We start from the raw sequence: 21,412 nt of genomic DNA on the forward strand, positions 1-21,412 counted from the left end.
TGCCTCTTGGATACTCCCCGCCTCACCGCAGTGCAGAAGATCAGGAGCTTGCAAACCCAATAGCTCCCTCTCGTGGCTAATTCGGGTGGAAATCCAGTGTGACCCTCTTGCTGGCTAGCAAGGATCACTGCACTGAAGTTCAAGCGAAGCTGCTCAGGCAGAGTTCCATTGTCTAGATGTCAAAAAGCGAAATGACTTGTCAAATTAGCCTCCTAAGCGGTCATGATATATTTGCTACTGTATCAGTGACTCCAGGATCCGGGGTGAGATGTGACTTACATGTATCAATGTGAAAATAAATGGACATCAGGCAGTGGTTGTCAACATGGACCACATCAGGTCAGGAGTGAAGGATACTCTCTCGTGCCTGGGTTGCATTGAGGGAGAGATGAGAGTAGCTCTTGAAGTGTAAGCCTCAACTGTTCTAACTTCAGGAGACCTGACACACAATACCCATAAAGACTGGTGTGTACTCCTATTGCAGGCTCACTGGGCCTTGAAGAAGCCTCAGGCCCCATCTATTCTTCCCTGCCACCCTCTCAGAGGAATCAGGTGGGCAAGAGCTATACCAACACCAGTGGAAGAACTCTGTTTGGATTCTTAATTTCATGGGTCCTGAACTTTTGCCTGGTTCATATATTTAACCAAAGTCAAGGGATCTTCCTTCTAGGGATTAAAAGCTCTGAGCTTCAGGTCTACTGTTTACAGCATGCATAAAAACGCTCATTAGAGTACTTGAGTAAAGCAATTTCCTCCACATATGACATGACCATGGGACATCATGGAGCATCAATGCTGTGGTGACCTATAGCTTGGCCCTATAGTCGTGCCAATGAAGTAAGAGGAATAGGATGGTAGCTGGGACTAGAGTAGTAATTCAGGGTATTATACATTTGCTGTAACTCCTCACCTAGTACCTCCTACTCCCAGGGGTCTTGGGGCAGGGATGCTAGGGTAAATAGGAGGTAGGTTAACTGAAAGCAGGAGTCCATCAGGCTTGCTGTCACTGTCCATGCTGGGGGTGGGGGGGAGCAAACCTTTCAATAATTCAGCTGTTCTGAGGTCACCCATGCTTCTGTGGCTTATCTTTCATCCATGTTCCCATAAGCCAGTCCAATGAACTCATGGGTTCACCAACTGAGAATGCTTGGAATGGTTACTCAGGTCTGTTATGGGTGCCCCACAGGAGGGTGAACAAGCATTTGTTCATATCTCCCAGAAAAAGGTCACACAATGCTGAGATAGCAGAAAGAGTAAGTAGACCATTTCCATTTTAAGCATAAAATTTTAATGTCTCTCCTTTGAGGCAGGCGAAGTCACCTTTGACAATGCCCCAAAGGTTGTCTGGCGCTTTTTAATACAAGGATATGGTCCAATATTGTGCTGGTTTAGGGTACAAAAAGGCACATAAAGATGAGACTTAGATTCCCCTGGGTTGGAGTTGGACAGAGGGGGAGGGAGTAGGGAGTGGTTTGGGGACATGGGAAGCATGTGGGTTTGAGTTCTTGTTGACAGAGGTAGTTGGTCACTGGTAAGCCCTGAAGTGCAGAAGGCAGTGCAAACCCTCAGGCAGGGTAGCAGCTGCTATGGTGACCACTGTCTGCCCAGTTCAACAGTTCGCTGTTCTGAAACCATAGCTCGATCTCCCTCTGGGCCCCGTCCACAGAATCGCTAGCATGGATGACATTCCTGTGAGAGGTGGGAAAGGTGAAGTCCGTGTCTCAGGGACAGGGGCCTCAGGGATAACTTGCCTCTAGCCTGCTGCCCTCTGTCAGGGGAACAAGGTGACTGTATAGAAGAAAAAGGGATTTTGGAGCTGGTTACAGTGCTACAAGCCTATAACACCAACATTGAAGAAGCTGAGATTGCAGGATTGCCTTGAGTTCATGGCCAGTCTGGATTAGAGAGGGAGACTCTGTCTCAGAAAGGAAGACAGGCTGGAGAGAGAGCACAGCAGTTGAGAGTACATCCTGCTCTTACAGAGAACCTGACCTTGGTTCCCAGCATCCAAATATGGTGGCTCACGACTACCTGTGATTCTAGCTCCAGGGCACCTAACGTCCTCTTCTTCTGACTCCCACAGACACTACAGGCACAGGCACACACACAATTTAAAATGAAATAAAAATAAATAAACAAACGGGAGACCAGAGCTAGAGATGAAACTCAGTTGGTAGTGTGCTTGCTTGCCTAGCATGCTCAAAACCCTGAATTTGGTCCCTAGCACCATAATCCAGTTCTTGGGAGGTAGAGACAGGGAGAATACAAACTCGTGGCTGTGCTCAGCAACATAACCAGTTTGAGACCGGCCTAGATTATGTTCGCGCCTATCTGAGAAAACTGAAGGGAGAGAGGAAACAGTGTGCAGTAACAGGGGCAGGACATTTGCATCTCTCCGGGCCTCAGTTTCTTCCAAGCTCTGAGGCCAGCCTATACACCAGCTTCTGAGAGCTGCCTCTCTCCCTTCCAGTTATCAGAGACGACCCTCATGGTTGGTGACCAAAAAACAGAATACTAAGGCAGGAAAAAGTGATTTTAGTCAGGCACGGAAGCCTGCTGTAAGCTCAACACTCAGGCAGTAGAGGCATGAGGATAAGAAGTTCAGGACAGGGGCTGGAGGATGGCTCAGTGGTGAAGAGCACTGACTGCTCTTCCAGAGGTCCTGAGTTCAGTTCAGTTCAGTTCCCAGCAACCACATGGTGGCTCACAACCATCTGTAGTAGGATCTGATGCCCTCTTCTGGTGTGTCTGAAGAAAACTACAATGTACTTATATAAGCAAAATAAAAAAATTTTTTTTTTTTTTTTGGTTTTTCGAGACAGGGTTTCTTTGTATAGCCCAGGCTGTCCTGGAACTCACTCTGTAGACCAGGCTGGCCTCGAACTCAGAAATCCACCTGCCTCTGCCTCCCAAATGCTGGGATTAAAGGTGTGCGCCACCACCGCCCGGTTAAATAAATCTTTTAAAACAAAAAAAGTTCAAGACAGCCTGAACTACATAAGCTCAGAGCTGGTCTGGCCTTCCTAAAAACTTATTTCAAAAAAAAAAAAAAAAGAAAGAAAGAAAAGAAAAGTGGCTTTTTTTTTTCAGCCCAACAAGATACCCACTTCTCAAGGATCTGTCCTTTTTTTTTTTTTTTTTTTTTTTTTTTTTTTTTTTTTTTTGTCCTTTTTGAGGCAGGGCTTCTCTGTGTAGTCCTGGCTGTCCCGGAACTCCCTCTGTGACCAGGCTGTCCTCGATCTCACAGAGATCCGGCTGCCTCTGCCTCCTGAGTGCTGGGATTAAAGGCTTGTATTACCACTACCTGACTAATACTGACCTTCTTTACCCCACATTGGGAGACTAAGGGTGTCAGGGCCTCCATACCTGCTGATGTGAACACTGAAGTCGCCCCTGATTGTCCCGGGGGCTGCCTCTGTTGAGTCGGTGTGTCCTATCATGGCCCTTGAGATGTGGACCACATTGTGGCCTTCCCAGACCTGCAGCACAGATATGGAGGTTCGAGAGAAATTGGGGACCCCACGTGGCCTGGGCTCAATCAAAGCCCTTTCCTTTGCTTGGGGAAGGACACCCCAAATTCCCGTTCCATTGCCCCTGCCCTGCTGTACCATGGCCACCACAGGCCCAGAGCTCATGTAGCTGATGAGGGCTGGGTAGAATGGCTTCCTCTGTAGGTCTCGGTAGTGCTGAGCAAGGATGCTCTCTGGTGCCTGTGTGGAAAGAGGGGTGACACCAACCCTTGGAGATCTGGACCGTAATTGGTGTCCTGAGTTTGGGGTACCTTTCAGACACAACCACAGAAGCTAGCTCCCACAGCGGTTACCTCCCGACCCTTGCAATTGCCAGTGCTAGGAGACTTCAGGGACACCACAGCGCAAGGGCGGGTACCTGCAACATCTTCATCCCCACCAGCTTGAAGCCCCGCCTCTCAAAGCGTTGTATCACAGTCCCCACTAGCCTCCGCTGTACCCCATCTGGCTTCACAGCAACCAGGGTCCGCTCTTGGGGCCAGGGGGGGCCTCCTGTAAAAAAAAAAAAAAAAAAAAAAAAAAAAAAGGACAGGTCAGGGGTGAGGATGGTCCATATTTTCAGGTCTCTCCCACCTAGATCCCTGATGGAGCTCAGACATCACAGGACTGGAAAGTGCCTGCCACAATACACAAACAAATACAAACAGGAGCTGCCTGGGCAGTAGCAGAAGCTGCCCAAGGTGGAGATGGTTTCCCTGAAAAGGCTCAGATAACTTAAGGGCCAGAGAGGCCTGGTGATGACGCCCCTCTCCCCTGAAAAGAAAACTTGAGTCTGGCCTCACATGACTCCAGGTATCACAGTGTGTGACCCCCAGGCCTGCCAGAAAGGAGTGGAGAAATGGCACTGAAATCAAGGAATATTGCCTTTAATCCCAGCACTTGGGAGGCAGAGGCAGGCAGATTTCTGAGTTCGAGGCCAGCCTGGTCTACAGAGTGAGTTCCAGGACAGCCCGGGCTATACAGAGAAACCCTGTCTTGAAAACAACAACAACAACAACAACAACCAAAAAAAAAAAAAAAAAAAAGAAAGAAAGAAAGAAAGAAAGAAAAAGAAATCAAGGAGTATTATTCATGTAGAATGTCTAGGCGGGCTGAGTGCTGAGGACCAAAGAACAGGGCTTCATACGGACTGGGAGAGGATGATTCACCCTGTAGGACAGGAACATAGCTGCCCCTCAGGACACTTAAAGGAGTCTGCAGTTGTCCTCAAGCTCCTGCTATAGCCAGGGCATTGAGTGTTCTTCCAAGACCAAATACTACTTCTGAGAGGGTCCTAGCCCCTGACTGTCTCACAAAAATGGACCAAAGTTAGGAGAAACACCAAGTTAGAGTGGAGGGTTCAGGCTCTATGCTCAGGCCACAATGGAGGCCCACTAAACTCAACAGGCCGAAAACAAAGGGGGGGGGGGAATGTCTCCTGAACTTACAAGTTCACAAGTTCCCCAAGTGACAGGAGACCCAGGGTAGCCCCAGAACGCTGATGCCTGCTCGTCTGTGCCTTAGTGAGACTATTCATTTTCCAGGGTTCATGAAAGGAATACCGATTATCTGGCTCTCAGAAAGCACTTCATGAATGGATAACAAGGGCCGAGACCCCAGGAAATGGCCGGGTTGTCTTAGGCCTGCTCTGGCTCAGGTTTTAATACCCTGGCAACAACCGTTCCATAGAGAGAACGTGGCCCCATAGCTTCAGGAGCCACGCGTCCGCTAGTCTCCCCGCATAGGCTTTGGCTTTCTTCTGCTAAAAGCCCTGTCCCTGGCTGCTGAGGGTTGGACTTGCACAGTCCTCCGGGACAAGACCAAGCCTTTGGCTGTCGCACGTGCGCAAACAAAGGCCGCGCAGCCGCCATCCGCCCAGTTCCCCACGGGCACAGGACTCACCGGAACTGGGGCGCACCAGCAGGCACTGAAAGCGTGGCCCGCACAACAGCGCCCGCAGCGCGGCGCCCCCAAACAGGCAGCCCATGGTGCGGGCAGGCGCAGCACGGAACGCAGCGCGCAGAGGGCAGTGGGCGGTGCCACGCATCGACCCGCCCCGACCCGCCTCCACCCCAAGGGGCCCACTGGGGCCCCGCACCCTGTCGCCTGGAGCTGGTGGCCTTCAAGCACTAATCTCCGTTAAAATCAGGGTGCAGCTCAGTCAGGAGCGCTTGACCGTCATGAGCAGAGCCTTGGGCTCGACCAACCCCAGTACTGCAGGGAAAAAAGAAAAGCAAAGAAATATATATATATATATATATATATATATATATATATATATATATATATATATATATATATATTTTGCAGTTGCCCTTTCAGTTTGTAGATTATATACTTGTTTTCATACCGCACAGTCCAATATTGTTATCTACTTTATGGGAGGAGTAGCTATCGTAAATACCAACTGGCTCTAACTAGGTTTGACAGTTGAACTATTTGTCAGTTCTGTCACTACATCCTTAATTTTTCATTTATCTATCTATTTATTTGTTTGTTTGTTTATTGGAATTTTAAAATTTTTGTTTAAACCTCTCTCTAGATTAAAAAAAACATTTGAAAAAATATACTAGCGGGGTGGTCATGACTTACTCCTTTAATCTCAGCCCTCAGAAAGTAGAGGCAAACTCTCTGAGAAACCCTTTCTCAATCCACTCCCAAAGAAAAATTATTTACATTGAAAAGTTGTGAGCTGTCCGGGATGGGTGCCAGAAACCGAACTCAGGTCCTCTGGGAGAGCAAGTGGTACTCTCTTAACCACTCAGCCATCTTTCCATCTCTCCTCTGTACCACAGGTGGGAGCTGGGAATTGTTTTATTTGACTTTATGACAAAGGTGTAATCCTTGCTGCTGTCCCTGCATTTCATATGTAGCAGCTGCTGGCTTGGAACTCATGATCTTCATGCCTTCCGTGTCCCTCGGGCTGGGACAAGAGGGATACTCTCCCAGACAAGGCTCAAATTATTTATTCATTTAACATTTATTTTATTATTTTATGAAATAGACTCTCACAAGCTGTGTAAACTTGAAAGAAAATATTCTGCTAGGACTGCAGAGGTGGTCCAGGGGTTAAGAGACCTGGCTGCTCTTCCAGAGGCCCATGGTTTGATTCCCAGATCCCATACAGAAGCTCACAACCGTCTATACCTCCAGACCTAGGGGATCTAACACACTCCTCTGAGCTCATCAGGTGCCAGGCAAATGGGTGGTGTCCAGGTAAAACATACACAGGGAAAATAGCCAAACAACATAAACTAATTAAACAAAATTTGTCTTAAAGACTTAAATTCAATCCCAGTGCTGAAGGGGGAAAGACAGAACAAAGCGGAGGAATGAGGCCTCTCTCTTGTGCTCAGCCTGGCTCCAACTCCTGGGCTTAAGCTGTCTTCTTGCCTCAGCCTCTGGCCCTCATTAGCCTTGCCCCCCATCCTCTCTCTCTGCCGTTAATTTTAGTACTTAGTTCATTAATATTTAAATGTTATTGATAGAGATTTAGGTCTACTTATTTATTTAGTTAGTTTTTTATTTTGTTTGTATGTTTTTGTTGTTATTCATGGTTTTATAAGACAGAGCCTCATGTATCTCAGTTGTTTATTCTCCTGTCTGCCTGTCTTTCTTTTTCTTCCTTCCTTCCTTCCTCCTTCCTTTCTTTTTTCTTTTTTTAAATAGGCTCTCACATGTATCTTGCTGGCCTGGAACTAGCTATGTACACCAGGCTGGCCTTGAACTCACAGAGTTCTATTTAAATAACAGGATTAAATGCATCGCCAGGGCTGGAGGATGGCTCAGTGGTTAAGAGCACTTGGCTGCTCTTTCTGAGTTCAATTCCCAGCAACCACATGGTGGCTCACAGCCATTCTACAATGGGATCTGATGCCCTCTTCTGGCAGGCAGGTGTACATGCATGCAGACAGAGCACTCAGATAAAATAAATAACAAAAATCTTAAAAAGGAAGAAAACAGAAGCATTGCCTGGTGGTGGCACTGCACTCTGGCTGTTGTTTTGGGATTTTTTTGTTTGTTTATTTGTTTGTTTTGGGCTTTGTTGTTTGTTTTTAAGATTTTATTTATTTATTTTATGTATATGATGAGTAAACTGTAGCTGTCTTCGGACACACCAGAGGAGGGCATGGAATCCCATTACAAATGGTTGTGAGCCACTATGTGGTTGTTGGGAATTGAACTCAGGGCCTCTAGGAAGAGCAGTCAGTGCTCTTAACTGCTGAGCCATCTCTCTAGCCCTTGTTTTGTTTTTTTTCCAGACAGAGTATCTTGGTGCAACAGCCCTGGCTGTCCTGAAACTTGCTCTGTAGACCAGGTGCCTCAGCCTCCAGAGTGCTGCCTTTAAAGGCTTGCACTGCCACTGCCCTGCTAATGGCACACTCCTTTTAACACTCAGGAGGCAAGCAGATCCTGCGTCTAGTCTGGTCTACAGATCAAGTTCCAGGACAGCCAGAGCTACACAGAGAAATCCTATCTTGAAAAAACAAAAAATAATAAAGAAACAGAGAGGGGAAAAGGCATTGCCACCACACTCGGCTGCTTTTCTATTTATTTACTTATTTATTTATTCATAGAGTGTATGTATAGTGTATGCACTTGTGTATAAATGTATGTACATGTGTATGTGTGTGATGTATGCATATATGTATGTGTGTGATGTGTGTATGAGTATGTGTAGTCTGTGTATATGCATATATATACATGTATGATATATGCATGTGTGTATGAGTGTGTGTGTGATGTATGTGCATGTGTATGTGTGTAGTATATACACATGTGTATGAGTGTGGATATAGTATATACACATGTGTATGAGTATGTGGGATGTATGCACATGTGTGTGTGAGTGTGTGTAGTCTATGCACATGTGTATATATACATGTGTGATATATGCATGTGTGTATGAGTGTGTGTGTGTGATGTATGCACATGTATATGAGTGTGTGTGTAGTATACGCACATGTGTATGTGTGTGATGTATGCGCATGTGTATGAGTGTCTGTGTGTAGTATATGCACATGTGTATGTGTGATGTTTGCACATGTGTATGAGTGTATGTGCAGTATATGCACATGTGTATGAGTGTGTGTATAGTATATGTACATGTGTATGAGTGTGTGATGTCTGCGCATATGTATGAGTGTGTGTAGTATATGCACATGTGTATGTGTGATGTTTGCACATGTGTATGAGTGTGTGTATAGTATATACACATGTGTATGTGTGATGTTTGCACATGTGTATGAGTGTGTGTATATACACATGTGTATGTGTGATGTTTGCACATGTATATGAGTGTATGTGCAGTATATGCACATGTGTATGAGTGTGTGTATAGTATATGCACATGTGTATGTGTGATGTTTGCACATGTGTATGAGTGTATGTGCAGTATATGCACATGTGTATGAGTGTGTGTATAGTATATGCACATGTGTATGAGTGTGTGATGTCTGCACATATGTATGAGTGTGTGTAGTATATGCACATGTGTATGTGTGATGTTTGCACATGTGTATGAGTGTGTGTATAGTATTGTGATGTTTGCACATGTGTATGAGTGTGTGTATAGTATATACACATGTGTATGTGTGATGTTTGCACATGTGTATGAGTGTGTGTATATACACATGTGTATGTGTGATGTTTGCACATGTGTATGAGTGTGTGTGCAGTATATGCACATGTGTATGAGTGTGTATGTGATGTATGCCCATGTGTATGAGTGTGTGTATGAGTGTGTGTGTAGTATATGTATGAGTGTTTTGTGTGATATAGGCACATGTGTATATGACTGTGACATGTGTGTATGAGTAGTCTATGCACATGTGTGTATGTGTGTGATATATGCATGCGTATATGAGTGTGCATGTGTGACGTAGGCACATGTGTATGAGTGTGTGTGTCTCTGCACAAAGGCCAGAAGAAGTTATTGCTTGTCCTCCTCCATTGTTTTCCACCTTACTCTTTGAGGTAGAGTGTCTCCCAGAACATGGAGCTCTTGCTTCTTTTAGGAAGCTGGTAGTGAGCAAGCCCTTCAATCCTCCTGTGATCACTACTCTCCAGATCCCTGCTGTTACAGTGCTTCTCTGGTCCATCACTTGGTCCATCACTGGGTCGTGCCATAGGTGCTGAGATCCAGACTCAGTGCAGCGAGTGTTCTTAAGCATGGAGCCAAATCTCAGCGTCTATTGTTATGACTGTTGCTGTTCACACAGAACTTCTTTTTTTTTTTTTTAGTTTGGTTTTTCGAGACAGGGTTTCTCTGTGTAGCCCTGGCTGTCCTGGAACTCACTCTGTAGACCAGGTTGGCCTCGAACTCAGAAATCCGCCTGCCTCTGCCTCCCAAGTGCTGGGATTAAAGGCGTGCGCCACCACTGCCCGGCACACACAGAACTTCTTGTAGCCCAAGCTGTCCTCAGACTCATCATGTCACTGAACTTCTGATCCTCCTCCTCCACCTCCCCTGTGCTGGCATTAAAAGCATGGGTCACCACACCAAGTCTGTCCGTGCCTTGCTGAGGTTCAAACCCAGGGCCCAAGCGTGCTAGACAAGTTTTCTACTATCGTCAGATCAATTTACTTATTTATTTTGAGGTGAGTTTTAACCTATAGGTTACCCTGACAGCTCTTGATTTAAAAACCTGCCTGAATGTTCCTAAATGGTGTTGCAGTGCTGGCTTGCAGCACCAAGCAGGGCTCTGTATTAATTCTTTTATTATTAATTTTTTTAAAAGATTTATTTGTTTATTTTATGTGAGTGTTCTATCTGCATGTACACCTGCATGCCAGAAAAGGGCATCAGATCACATTAGATGGTTGTGAGCCACCATGTGTTACTCTTAACCACTGAGCTACGTCTCTAGCCCTCTTACTGTTAATTATTATTCTTGCTTTTAATTAATTTATTTATGTGTATGTTTTGTACCTGCATGAGTTTGTGTACATCACATCCATGTAGGTGTCCTAGGAGGCCACAGGATATTATAGCTATTATATAAGTAAGAATTGAAATCTGATTCCAGGTCCACTGCAGGAACAGTAAATACTACTGATTTTTTTCTTTTTTTCATTCTTTTTTAAGATTTGTTTATGTCACTGTCTTCACACACACCAGAAAAGGGCATCAGATCCCATTATAGATGGTTGTGAGCCACCATGTGGTTGCTGGAAATTGAACTCAGAATCTCTGGAAGAGTAACCAGTGAGCCATTTCTCCAGCCCCCTGTAGTGATTCTTAAGGTTAACTGGACTGTTTGAATTGGTTGATTAATGTCTTTCTTCAAGTCTGAAAAATATAGGTATTTCAAACAATATTTTTTCGGTCTCAATCTCTTTCCTCCTGGCCCTCTAATTTCCCTGTAGCACTCTTTCCACCCTGCTAAAGTTACAGCTGTAAGGAAGCATGCAAAGCATGCAGGAATGAGGGCTGCTTTTATGCAGAAGGTCTAAGGTAGCCCCTCCCACTTGCCAGGTTGGGTAACCTGCTGAGAGGCACCAAGGGGAACCTTCAAGCCAAAGTACAATGCCTGACAACCCTCTCCCTGCACTGATTGAAATGGGGCAAAGACACTTGCACTCATCTCCCGTTCCAGCAGCTGGACCTTACCCCAGGCTCACCACAGGCCAGAATGTTTACTTAAGGTTGTTGGCCTGCACCTTTCATCTTCTGGTTCATTAGTATCCAACATCCAAGACAAGACGGGCCTTTTTGTCCACTTCATGGTTAATCTTGTTAGTCAATGTTATAGGATCACAAGTGATCTAAGAGACAAGCCACTGATCTGGTCTGTGAGGTCACTGGTAGGAAGGCTTAACCGGCAGAGAAGACCCTCCTCCCTCAGAGTGTCAGCACCATAGTTGGTGGGGGAGGGGTGGCTGGGGGCACAAATACGAATAGGTCGGAGGCAAGAGCCGGGCTGCTTGCTGGGCCTTTAATCCCAGCTCTTGGGAGGCAGAGGCAGGTGGATCTTTGAGTTCGAGGCCAGTCTGGTCTATAGAGCTATAGAGCAAGTTCCAAGACAGCAAGGGCTACACAGATAAACTCTGTCTCAGAAATCCAAAACAAAACAAAAACAAACAAACAAACAAAAAGCCCTCAAACTGTAGATTGTTACAAATGGGAAGTGGTGCTTTAGCGCTGGGGATTAGGTAGATGAACAAGGATATGCAAATGAGAGGAGTGATTAACCCAAAGTGCAGAGGAAATGGAGCTGGAGAGTGTGGGGGTGGGGTGGAGCGGGGGCTGGCGAGGCTCCTGAGTAAAACCCTTGCTGCCTGAGGATACTTTCTAAGGACTTGAGCTCAGTTCTCAGCAGCCACATAAAAGTGGAAGGTGACAGCTGACAAGGTTGTCCAGTGGGGCCTCCATAAGTCTACTGTGCCATACACCAGACAGATCCACATCATGTGCATGTGCACATGTGGACACACCCCAATAATAATAATAAAATTAACAAAAGGCTAAGCATGATGAGACACAATTTTAATTTCAACACTCTGGAGAGACAGATAGATTTTTGTGAGTTTGTGACCAGTATGATCTACATAGTTAGTCCCAGCCAGGAGTATATAATGAGACATTTTGAGAACTAGGAGAGGGAGAGATGGATAGATGATAGATAGATAGATAGATAGATAGATAGATAGATAGATAGATGGTGGTGTCAATGCTTGCTTAGCATAGCAGTCTTTTTTGTTTGTTTTGTTTTGTTTTTTTGTTTGTTTTTTGAGACAGAGTTTCTCTGTATAGCCTTGGCTGTCCTAGAACTCACTCTGTAGACCAGGCTGGCCTCGAACTTAGAAATCCATCTGCCTCTGCCTCCTAAGTGCTGGAATTAAAGGCGTGCGCCACCACTGCCACCACTGCCGGGCAGCATAGCAGTCTTTAAGGGTGATTAGAATTTGGCTCAGTGTGGAGTAATCCTCCTGCCTCAGTCTTCTAAGTATGGAGATTGCAGATATATACTGTCACACCCTGAGCTACAAACCACTTAGATGAGTCTAGAGAGTGACTGTAGAGGGAAACGGCGAGGCAGCCTGTAGCTTCATGCTGAAATCCATTCCCTCTGTGACTAGCATCATGGGAGCAGTGGCTGCTCGGGTGCTGAAGCAGAGGCAGAAGCAGACACATGCAGATTGCTGACTCACAGGCGTGGAGGCAGGAGTCCCTGTGCACAGGAAAAACTGCCGACCGCAGTTGTGCTCAGATCACAAGCACTTTTAAATTTGGGATTTGTTGTTATTTCTGTCAGTAAGCAAAACCTCCGGACCCAGAGAGATCTTCTCATAAATGGGTGCTTTAAAAAAAAATTTTTTTTTTAATTTTTAGATTTATTTAATTGATCTAAGTCCTTTGCCTGGACATATGTCTGTGTACCACATGTGTGCTTGGTGCCTGAGGAAGTGGTGAGCCTCCACATGTTGGCAAAATACCCATACACATAAAATAAAAATCAAAGAAAGAAAGAAACAAAGAAAAGAACGGGAGCCAGATGGCCGTGGCAGCAGTATCTGTGGATCTCAGGAGGCAGAGGCAGGCAGATCTCAGAGTTTGAAGCCAGCCAGGTCTACAGAACAAGTTCCAGGACAACAAGGGCTACACAGAGATACCCCATCTCAAAATAAAGAAATTATAACAACAAAAGCAAAAAACCAAAAACCAAACCAAAACAACAACAAAGAAATGAAGAAAGAACTGCAGTAGGTAGGTGTGGTGACATAAGTGTATAGTCCCAACATTCTAAAACTGGAGACAGGAGGATCAGAAGTTCAAAGTCATCCTTCTCTATGCAGGGAGTTAGGTGGTAGATGGAGCCATGTTAGACCTTGCCTTTTGTTCTCCTTCCCCTTTCTCTTTTCTTTCTCTTCCTTCTCTCCCTCCCTCTCTGTCTCTCTCTGTCTTTCTCTCTCTCTGTTTCTCTGTCACTCTGTTTCTTTCTCTGTCTCTCTCTTTGTCTCTCTGTTTCTCTGTTTTTTCTCTTTCTCTGTCTTTCTCTGTTTCTCTGTCTCTGTTTCTTTCTCTCTCCCTCCTTCCCTCTCTGTCTCTCTGTTTCTCTGTCTCTCTCTGTGTTTATCTCTCTGTCTCTCTGTTTCTCTGTCTCTGTCTCCCTCTCCCCCTTCCTCCCTCCACCCCCCTTTCTCTCTGAGACAAGGTCTCACTGTGTAGTCCTGGCTGGTCTGGAACTCAACAGAGATCTAGATTTGCCTGCCTCAGTCTCCCAAGTGCTGGGACTAAAACCTCTCACCACCATGCACGGTTAAATCTTTTAAAGAGTTGCAGCAGAGTAGGCAGCCTCTGTGGTGGAATCTTTGTGTTCAGAGGGAAAACTAGGGACTAGGGTCTGGAGAGATAGCTCAGTGATTAGGTGTTTGCTGTGCAACTAGGAGTGTAGAATGTCTTTCGGCTACTTTGTGGGATCTTCTTTCTTCCCCCCCTTCTCCACCCTTTTTCTTCCATCCTTTCAACCCCCTAACTTTAGATAAGAGAAAAAAAGGATAAAGAGGAAGGGAAAGATCTCCCTGAATAAAGTTAGGGGTCAGAAAGGGGTGACGATATCGTTACAGACAACTGCCTGCTGATTAGGGACATTGAGTTCCTCAGGGCAAGCTTGATCTTCACCTTCAGGATATCTAATTTCTTCTTGTTGTTTCTTCTTTTTGCAGGACTACTTAACAAACCATGACCAACAGCAGCCAGCAAACAACAAACAACCAACAACCCACCTGAATGAAGCCTGCTACCCACCACCACCACCAAGAATAAGCCAGAGGGGAGCTGGAGAGATGGGTCAGTGGTTAAGAGCACCAGCTGCTCTTCCAGAGGTCCTGAGTTCAATTCCTAGCAACCATCTATAGTCTTATAACCATCTGTGATGAGTTCTGATATCCATGCACATAGAGCACTCATATCCATAAATAAATCTTTTTTTTTTTTAAAGCCAGAGTGTTACAGAGAACACTCAACCCTCTTCTCTGTCCCCCATGCTGGCATGCATGTACATACGCCTGCACACATGCACATCTAACATGCAAACGGGAATAAAAGATACTGAACAGTGAGGTAGCTCATCAGTAAAGGCACTTTCCTTGCAAGTCTGACAACCTGAGATTGACCCTGAGTTTGATCCTCTGAATGGAAAGTGAAAGGAGAAAAGTCACAACACAGAGTTGTCCTCCGATTGCCACGTGCACTCTAAGACATGCTGACCCCACCCACCATGTATATGCATATACACAGTATGAATGATTTTTAAACTTGTAGCCTGACTTTGTGGGTTTTTTCTTTTCTGCCCCTCAACCCCCTAACACTAGACAGGAGAGAAAAAGTGATAGAGGAGAAAGGGGGTGACATTACCTACCAGCAGACTACTTCCTGCTGAGTATGGGCATTGAGTTCCATGGGGCAAGTCTGAGTTTCACTATCAAGATACCTAATTTCTTCTTCTTCTTTGCACATGACTACTTAACAAACTACAACCATGAGCAACCAACCAACAAACCAACCAACCAACCAATAATCCACCACCACCTCCTACCCACTCCTCACCTCTCAGGGGCCCTAGCATTTTATTTATTTATTTATTTATTTATTTTATTATTTATTTATTTATTTATTTATTTATTTATTTATTTATTTATTTATCGAGACAAGGTTTCTCTGTGTAGCCCTGGCAGTCCTGGAACTCACTCTGTAGACCAGGCTGAGGCACTAGCATTTATTTACCCTGTGAAAAGTACCCAGAATTCCAAATGTCACAGAATCTCAGAAACTATCATGTTACAACATGAAGCAAATCATGGCCAGCTGCTGTGGACACTATGAAGCAGCCCCATATCTCATACCTAGGGTTAAAATGAAAACAGTCTTATTCTATGTTTTTCAAAGAAACCAAAATTCTCACTACATAAACCTATTTTTTTTGTGTGGATATGCATATCTGTGTGTGTATGTCATTGTTGAGTATATATTCATATCTGTGTGTGTATGTGTATGCCATTGTTGAGTGTATATGTGTATTTGTGTATGTATGTGTATGTCATTGTTGAGTTTATATGCATATCTGTGTGTGCATGTGCATGTCATTGTTGAGTGTATCTGTGTATCTGTGTATGTATGTATATGCCATTGTTGAGTGTATATGTGTATCTGTGTGTGCATGTGTATGTCATTGTTGAGTGTATATGTGTATCTGGGTGTGTGTGTATGTCATTGTTGAGTGTATACGTGTATCTCTGTGTGTGTGTGTGTATGTCATTGCAGGTGCCCTGGAAGACCAGAGGAGTCTGCTCTCTTTGGAGCTGGAGTCACAGACAGTTGTGAGCTGCCCAATGTGAGTTCTGGGACTCGAACCCTGACCCTCTGCAACAGCAGTATGTGCTCTTGTTGCGGGTAATATTTAAAAAACAGCACCCAGTCCAGCTTGTTCCCAGACAGCCTGCGTTTTTTTGTGGCTCCGGCTAGGCTATCTAGAAACACTGGTCCTGGCACTCATGAGACACCGGTGTGGGTGTGGGGGATGGCTTTGCCAATCCCCACACTGTCTCCACAAAGCTAGACTAAACCCCAGACAATACCCACCATGCCCCAGGTACCCGGTAGAATGAAGACTCTTAAAGCTTAAAGGTTATCCAGTTGGTTTATATATTTGGAAATGCTCAATTAACAGGATGTCCACACAATTAGGATTGTAAACCCAATTACCTAACCTTGATATTAATAACTTCCTGAGACTGCTAGAGACACTCGGACATCCACTGCCATCTTCTCTCCTCTCTCCTCTCTGTCTTTCGACTCCTCCTCTTTCTTCTCCTTCCCAGTCTTCGATCCTCCCACATTGGCTCCTCCCAAATTACCGAGCTTTATTGCAAATGTAGCAGGGGAAATATCCTGCTACATGCTCTTATCCACTAAACCATTTCTCCAGCACACAATAAATAATTTTAAAGCCTGTTTTATCATTATAGAATATTACTTCATATTTTCCTCTGATAAAATTATCTTTCCTTTGTGAAATAGTAGAGGGTAGTTGAATTTAAAAAAATAAATGCGTTTTAGTATAACTAAGGTTCAGAATTTTTTCCTGTTTTGGAAAGAAAGTCTCATACTTATAGCCCAGGCTGATCTTAAACTCTCAGCAATTCTCCTGCCTCAGCCTCTTATAATTACAGTACTATAATTACAGGTATAAATTACCATGCCCAGAAAGATTCAGAAATCTTATGCTAGTGAAGAAAAAGGTTAAAAAGACCAGTTATTAGATATTGATTTATTGACTTATTTAGTGATTTACCCAAAGCATGCTAGTATGCCCATTTGCCACTTCCCTTGTTGCTTGAAGAATGCACCAGAGGAGTGGCTGAAACTATAGGTTGCTGCTTTTAATCTGTTGAGTGCCATGTATGCCTCTGCAAAAGAGCTCTTACTCACCAGCCCCATCCATAAAAGGAGAATAGAGACTGGACTTGGGGTCAAGGTCTTTCAGGAGCAGGCATGGCTTCCATCCACCCATGACATCTGCTCTCTTCCACTCTCAGTGGTGTTGGGGTGCCTTGGACAGAAAGATTCCCGCAGAACTATGAACAACGCATATGAAACCTAAACCTCTAGGTAGCCTTGGTCTAATTCTAACTCATACTAACAGGTTGGCGTTCTAGGGAGGGAGAGGGGAGATAGAATATCTCTGTCTCCCCTCCTTCCTTCCAGGTCACACAGAATACAGCTTGGTGGCCTTGAACATCCCATGGTCCCTTTGTGGGACAGTCAAGAAAGAACTGCCTTCACTTCCTTTCCTCAGTAGGGCAAGTTCAGGAGCTTGAAGGCATCCTTAAAATCAAAGCTTTATAGCATTTCGTCTTGTTATTTGGTTTTAGCTAAACTATAGAGGCCCTTCTATCCTCCCTCCATCCCTCCCTCCTCCCCTTCCCTCTTTCCCTCTTTCCTTCCCTCCCTCCTTCCCTTTCCCTCTCTCCCTCCTTTCCTTCCTTCCTTTCTTTTGATACTGAGGGCTTTGTGCATGCAAGAGAGGAACATTATAACTTAGTTCTAGATAGGAATCTTCTGTTGTTAAGCTTTTGAAATTTGTACCCAAAGCCTGAGACTGAAGAACACATTGTCTGAGAAAAAAGACACTGTGCTGGGGGAGTGTGTGTGTCTGAGGGTTTCTGTGCTAGGGAGGGGGGGTGTCTGAGGGTTTCTAGTCAGCCTGGAAGTAGGACAAATTCATGTTTTTCAGCACCTAGATCCTCCCTGTGTAGCAATTATTCCTCCAAAAGATCCACAGATAGACCTAAGAGTGTCACAGAAATTCAGAATATGCCAGATGTGGTGGTGTATACCTATAACTGTGTAATGGGGGTATGAGCCTGGGGTTGGGGGTTTGAGCTGGGGGTCAGTTGTCTAAAGGTTCTTCCTGGACAGTCAACTATCCAGGGGTTCAGGCTCTTTCCAAGAGGTGAATAAACAGGTGAATAAACAACTGGACACCTAAGAATAGAAGGAGCAAAGCAAAAGTAGGTGACTGAAGCAGGCAGTGAGCACTCACTCTTCAGGAGGGGTGGGGTCTCTGGAGCCAAGGGGATGGAGGCATCATGGAGGATAACTGAGTCCCACGTGTTCTATGACATGAATGTGCTATCTCCTCCTTTGACCTCTCCCCTAACTCCCTATTCCCAGGTGACTCTCTCTCAGGGTAAAGTTAGACTTCTGTTTGAAGGTAAAAGGGCAGTGACTGAACTGACTTTTCCAGGCCGTGTGTACAGGAATTATGGGTCCTGTGAGGGACATCCTTTTTAGAGGTTGGAGGACAGCAGATGAAAGTCCAGGCGCATGGTCATAGTAGATTCCATGCAGACAACCATTTGGTAATTTAATGACCTCAGTGTGCTGAGGGATGAAACTGGGACACAGTGAGGAGACAAGGATAGAAACTGAGGGCTGTGAAGAATATAATCAGAAGTCCTAGGACAGAAGCCCCATGTGGTAGCGCAGCCTTTAGTCCTAGCACTCGGAGGCAGAAACAGATGGATCTCTGTGAATTCAAGGCCAGTTTGGTCTACAAATTGAGTTCCAGGACAGCCAAAGCTACACAGAGGAGTGTTGTCTCAAAAAACCAAAAATAAGTAAATAAATAAATAAATAAATAAAGGGTTGAATTATTTTTCCTAAACACAAATACAGTTTTATAGTATTTTACAGAAAAGGCTCATATTTGATATTTTTTGGGTTTCCCACTACAATAAGAGTAAGGGGTCCCTTCTTTGGCCATCACTGCTGAGTTTAGTGGTTAATCTCAGTGAGATTTTCATGTGGTATAAATTAGATTAGATCCCATCAGCCAACCCGAAGGGGTCCAAATATTGTAACCCTAGCAGGCAGGAAGTTGAGGCAGGAAGGTTAGAAGATCAAGAATTTCAGGCTAGCTTGGTGGTTTTTTGTTTTCTATTGTTTTTTAGATTTTGTATGTAGTGTTCTGTGTTCTGCTTGCATGTATGCCTGCATGCTAGAAGAGGGCACCAGATCTCATTATTGTTATGAGTCACCATGTGGTTGCCAGGAATTGAACTCAGAACCTCTGGAAGAGCAGACGGTGCTCTTAACCTCTGAGCCATCTCTCCAGCCCAGCTCCCATTGTGGTTTACTTACTTACTTACTTACTTATTTTATATGTATGGCTGTTCTGCCTGAATACAGGTTTGTATACCGTGTGTGAATTGCCAGATGAGGCCAGAAGAGAGTCAGATCTCTTAGGACTGGAATTACAGGTTATGAACCACATATGGATGCTGAGAATCAAACCAGGTCCTCTGGGAGAGCAGTCAGTGCTCTTACCCACTAAGGTATCTCTCCAGCCCCCCTACATAGTAGTTTGAAAACAGCCTGGGCTATGAAGTGAAATTGTCTTAAAAGAAAAAGCAGCTTTTGGACTCGTCTCTGTCTCTATTACATAATCTGCTCTCAAAGTTCTTGGGTGTTTGCAGCAGCAGGCAGCTCCAAGGGCTTCCCTCCTCAACTCCTGGAATTTTTACCACTCCCCAGTGTTAGAGTGTTAGAACGTACATTTTCTTTTTTCTTTTTTTTCTTTTTTTTTGTTTTGTTTTGTTTTGTTTTTTCGACACAGGGTTTCTCTGTATAGTCCTGGCTGTCCTGGAACTCACTCTGTAGACCAGGCTGGCCTCGAACTCAGAAATCTGCCTGCCTCTGCCTCCCAAGTGCTGGGATTAAAGGTGTGCGCCACCACTGCCCGGCAAAACATATATTTTCAAGGGCTGAGTTTGAAGGCGGCACTTAGAAACTGGTTTTTGTTTGTTTGTTTGTTTGTTTGTTTGTTTTTTGCTAAAAAGCATTGATTCTTTACTTGGACCCACAATGTAACTTTAAAAAAAAAAGATGAAGATCTGATACTATCTTTGCTTTGTTTCATTGACCTTGAGTTGCATACTGGTTTGTCATACAGATAGGGTCATCACTAAGGTCTCCCCATTTCTTTCCCCTCCAAGGCTAAAAGCCAAAAGAATCATTGTCTGAAGCCTGGAGTCTCCTTGGATTCCAGAAAGAATAAGGCTTTGCCGGCAGGAATGACACACCCACTTCTGGACCCTCTTCCAGGTTGTGCAGATTGAGGGGAATTCCTGTGTCCTTTCAGGCCCCCCTGCTGAGGATGAACCTGGGAGTATTGTCTCCAGAAAAGGACACCGATTTATCATGAAAAAGCTGCATTCTGAGTAAATAGTTCTGTTGGAATCAGATCAGTTTTTAGGTGTAGACGGTAATTAACAGATCAGACAGCAATTAACAGCTTTTAAAAACGTTTTCATTTTTAATTACATGTGGCTCATAAGTCCTGCGGATAGCAGAAGAAAGGGTTGGTTGGAGCCTAAGTGCTGGGAACTGAAATTGTGACCTTTGCAAGAGTGGTTTCTATTCTTAAACACTGAGCTGTTTCTCATCAGAAGACATTTCCCGACTGACGACCGACGGACGCTGAGATAAAGGCGGACCCGCCTTAGGACTAAGACAGCTTAATTATGTGTAACTATTGCTGAAGTTCACATCAGTACCCTGAAAATGACCCCTTCCCCTGTTCTGATTACATTGTCTCTGCTTTTCACCATTTCTCCCCCAATCCCCTTCTTCTTCTGGATACAGGGTCTTACAGTGTAGCCCTAGCTGACCTGGAACTTGCTTTGTAAATTAGGCTGACTTTGAACTCACAGAGAACTGCCCTCCTCTGCCTCTTGAGTGCTAGGATTAGAGGGGTACACACCATGCCCAGCTTTCATCTTCTTTTAATAAACACATTTTTAAAATTTATTTATTTTTTATTATTTATTGTTTGGGTTTTCGAGACAGGGTTTCTCTGTGTAGCCCTTGGCTGTCCTGGAACTCACTCTGTAGACCAGGCTGCCCTCGAACTCAGAAATCTGCCTGCATCTGCCTCCCAAGTGCTGGGATTAAAGGCGTGCGCCACCACTGCCCGGCCACATTTTTATTTCATGTGTATGTATGCTCTGTCTGCGTGCATGTGTGTGTACCAAATGTATGTAGTGCCCAAGGAACACAGAAGGCAGTGTCAAAGCCCCCAACACTGGAGTAACAGATGTGAGCTGTGGCTAAAAACTGAATCCTCTACAAGAGTGTGAAGTCTTTGATGAACCATTTCTCCAGCCCTATTACTCATCTTTGTAAGTTGCTGGAATCAGGGCTTTTGCCCTATTCTGGTTACAAGACCGTTTACAGTCCTGCAGGAAACTGTGCACTGTGTGCTAACTGCCAGGCCAACACAATAAAGTACGTTTTTTGCATTTGCTGTTCCCTAATTACAAGTGCAATTTCCTGGTAGAGTTCATTGCTCAGCTGTTACTCAGCAGAAGCCCTTAGACTTTACTCGAGGGCTGAGTGT

The 21,412-nt window shown here is 44.8% G+C and overlaps 1 protein-coding gene across 3 annotated transcripts; it reads right to left on the bottom strand.

Moving 5' to 3' along the window:
• Positions 1-32: 32 nt before the first annotated feature.
• Positions 33-5,568, bottom strand: Nme4 (NME/NM23 nucleoside diphosphate kinase 4). Of its 3 annotated transcripts, XM_076937117.1 has the most exons (6): positions 5,412-5,568; positions 3,889-4,022; positions 3,609-3,710; positions 3,367-3,479; positions 280-367; positions 33-172 (listed from the first exon to the last, which is right to left on the bottom strand). In XM_076937117.1, exons 1-5 carry the CDS (start codon positions 5,554-5,556, stop codon positions 307-309), a joined length of 555 nt encoding a protein of 184 aa, XP_076793232.1. In that variant the 5' UTR covers positions 5,557-5,568; the 3' UTR covers positions 33-172; positions 280-306. The 3 variants fall into 3 exon arrangements, with proteins under 3 accessions (XP_076793232.1, XP_034363174.2, XP_076793233.1); XM_034507283.2 differs by lacking the exons at positions 33-172; positions 280-367 and adding an exon at positions 1,266-1,689 and having other exon boundaries at positions 5,412-5,567; XM_076937118.1 differs by lacking the exons at positions 33-172; positions 280-367 and adding an exon at positions 1,696-3,275.
• Positions 5,569-21,412: the final 15,844 nt, after the last annotated feature.

Source organism: Arvicanthis niloticus, chromosome 6 (assembly GCF_011762505.2).
Source record: "Arvicanthis niloticus isolate mArvNil1 chromosome 6, mArvNil1.pat.X, whole genome shotgun sequence".
Lineage (NCBI taxonomy): Eukaryota > Metazoa > Chordata > Mammalia > Rodentia > Muridae > Arvicanthis > Arvicanthis niloticus.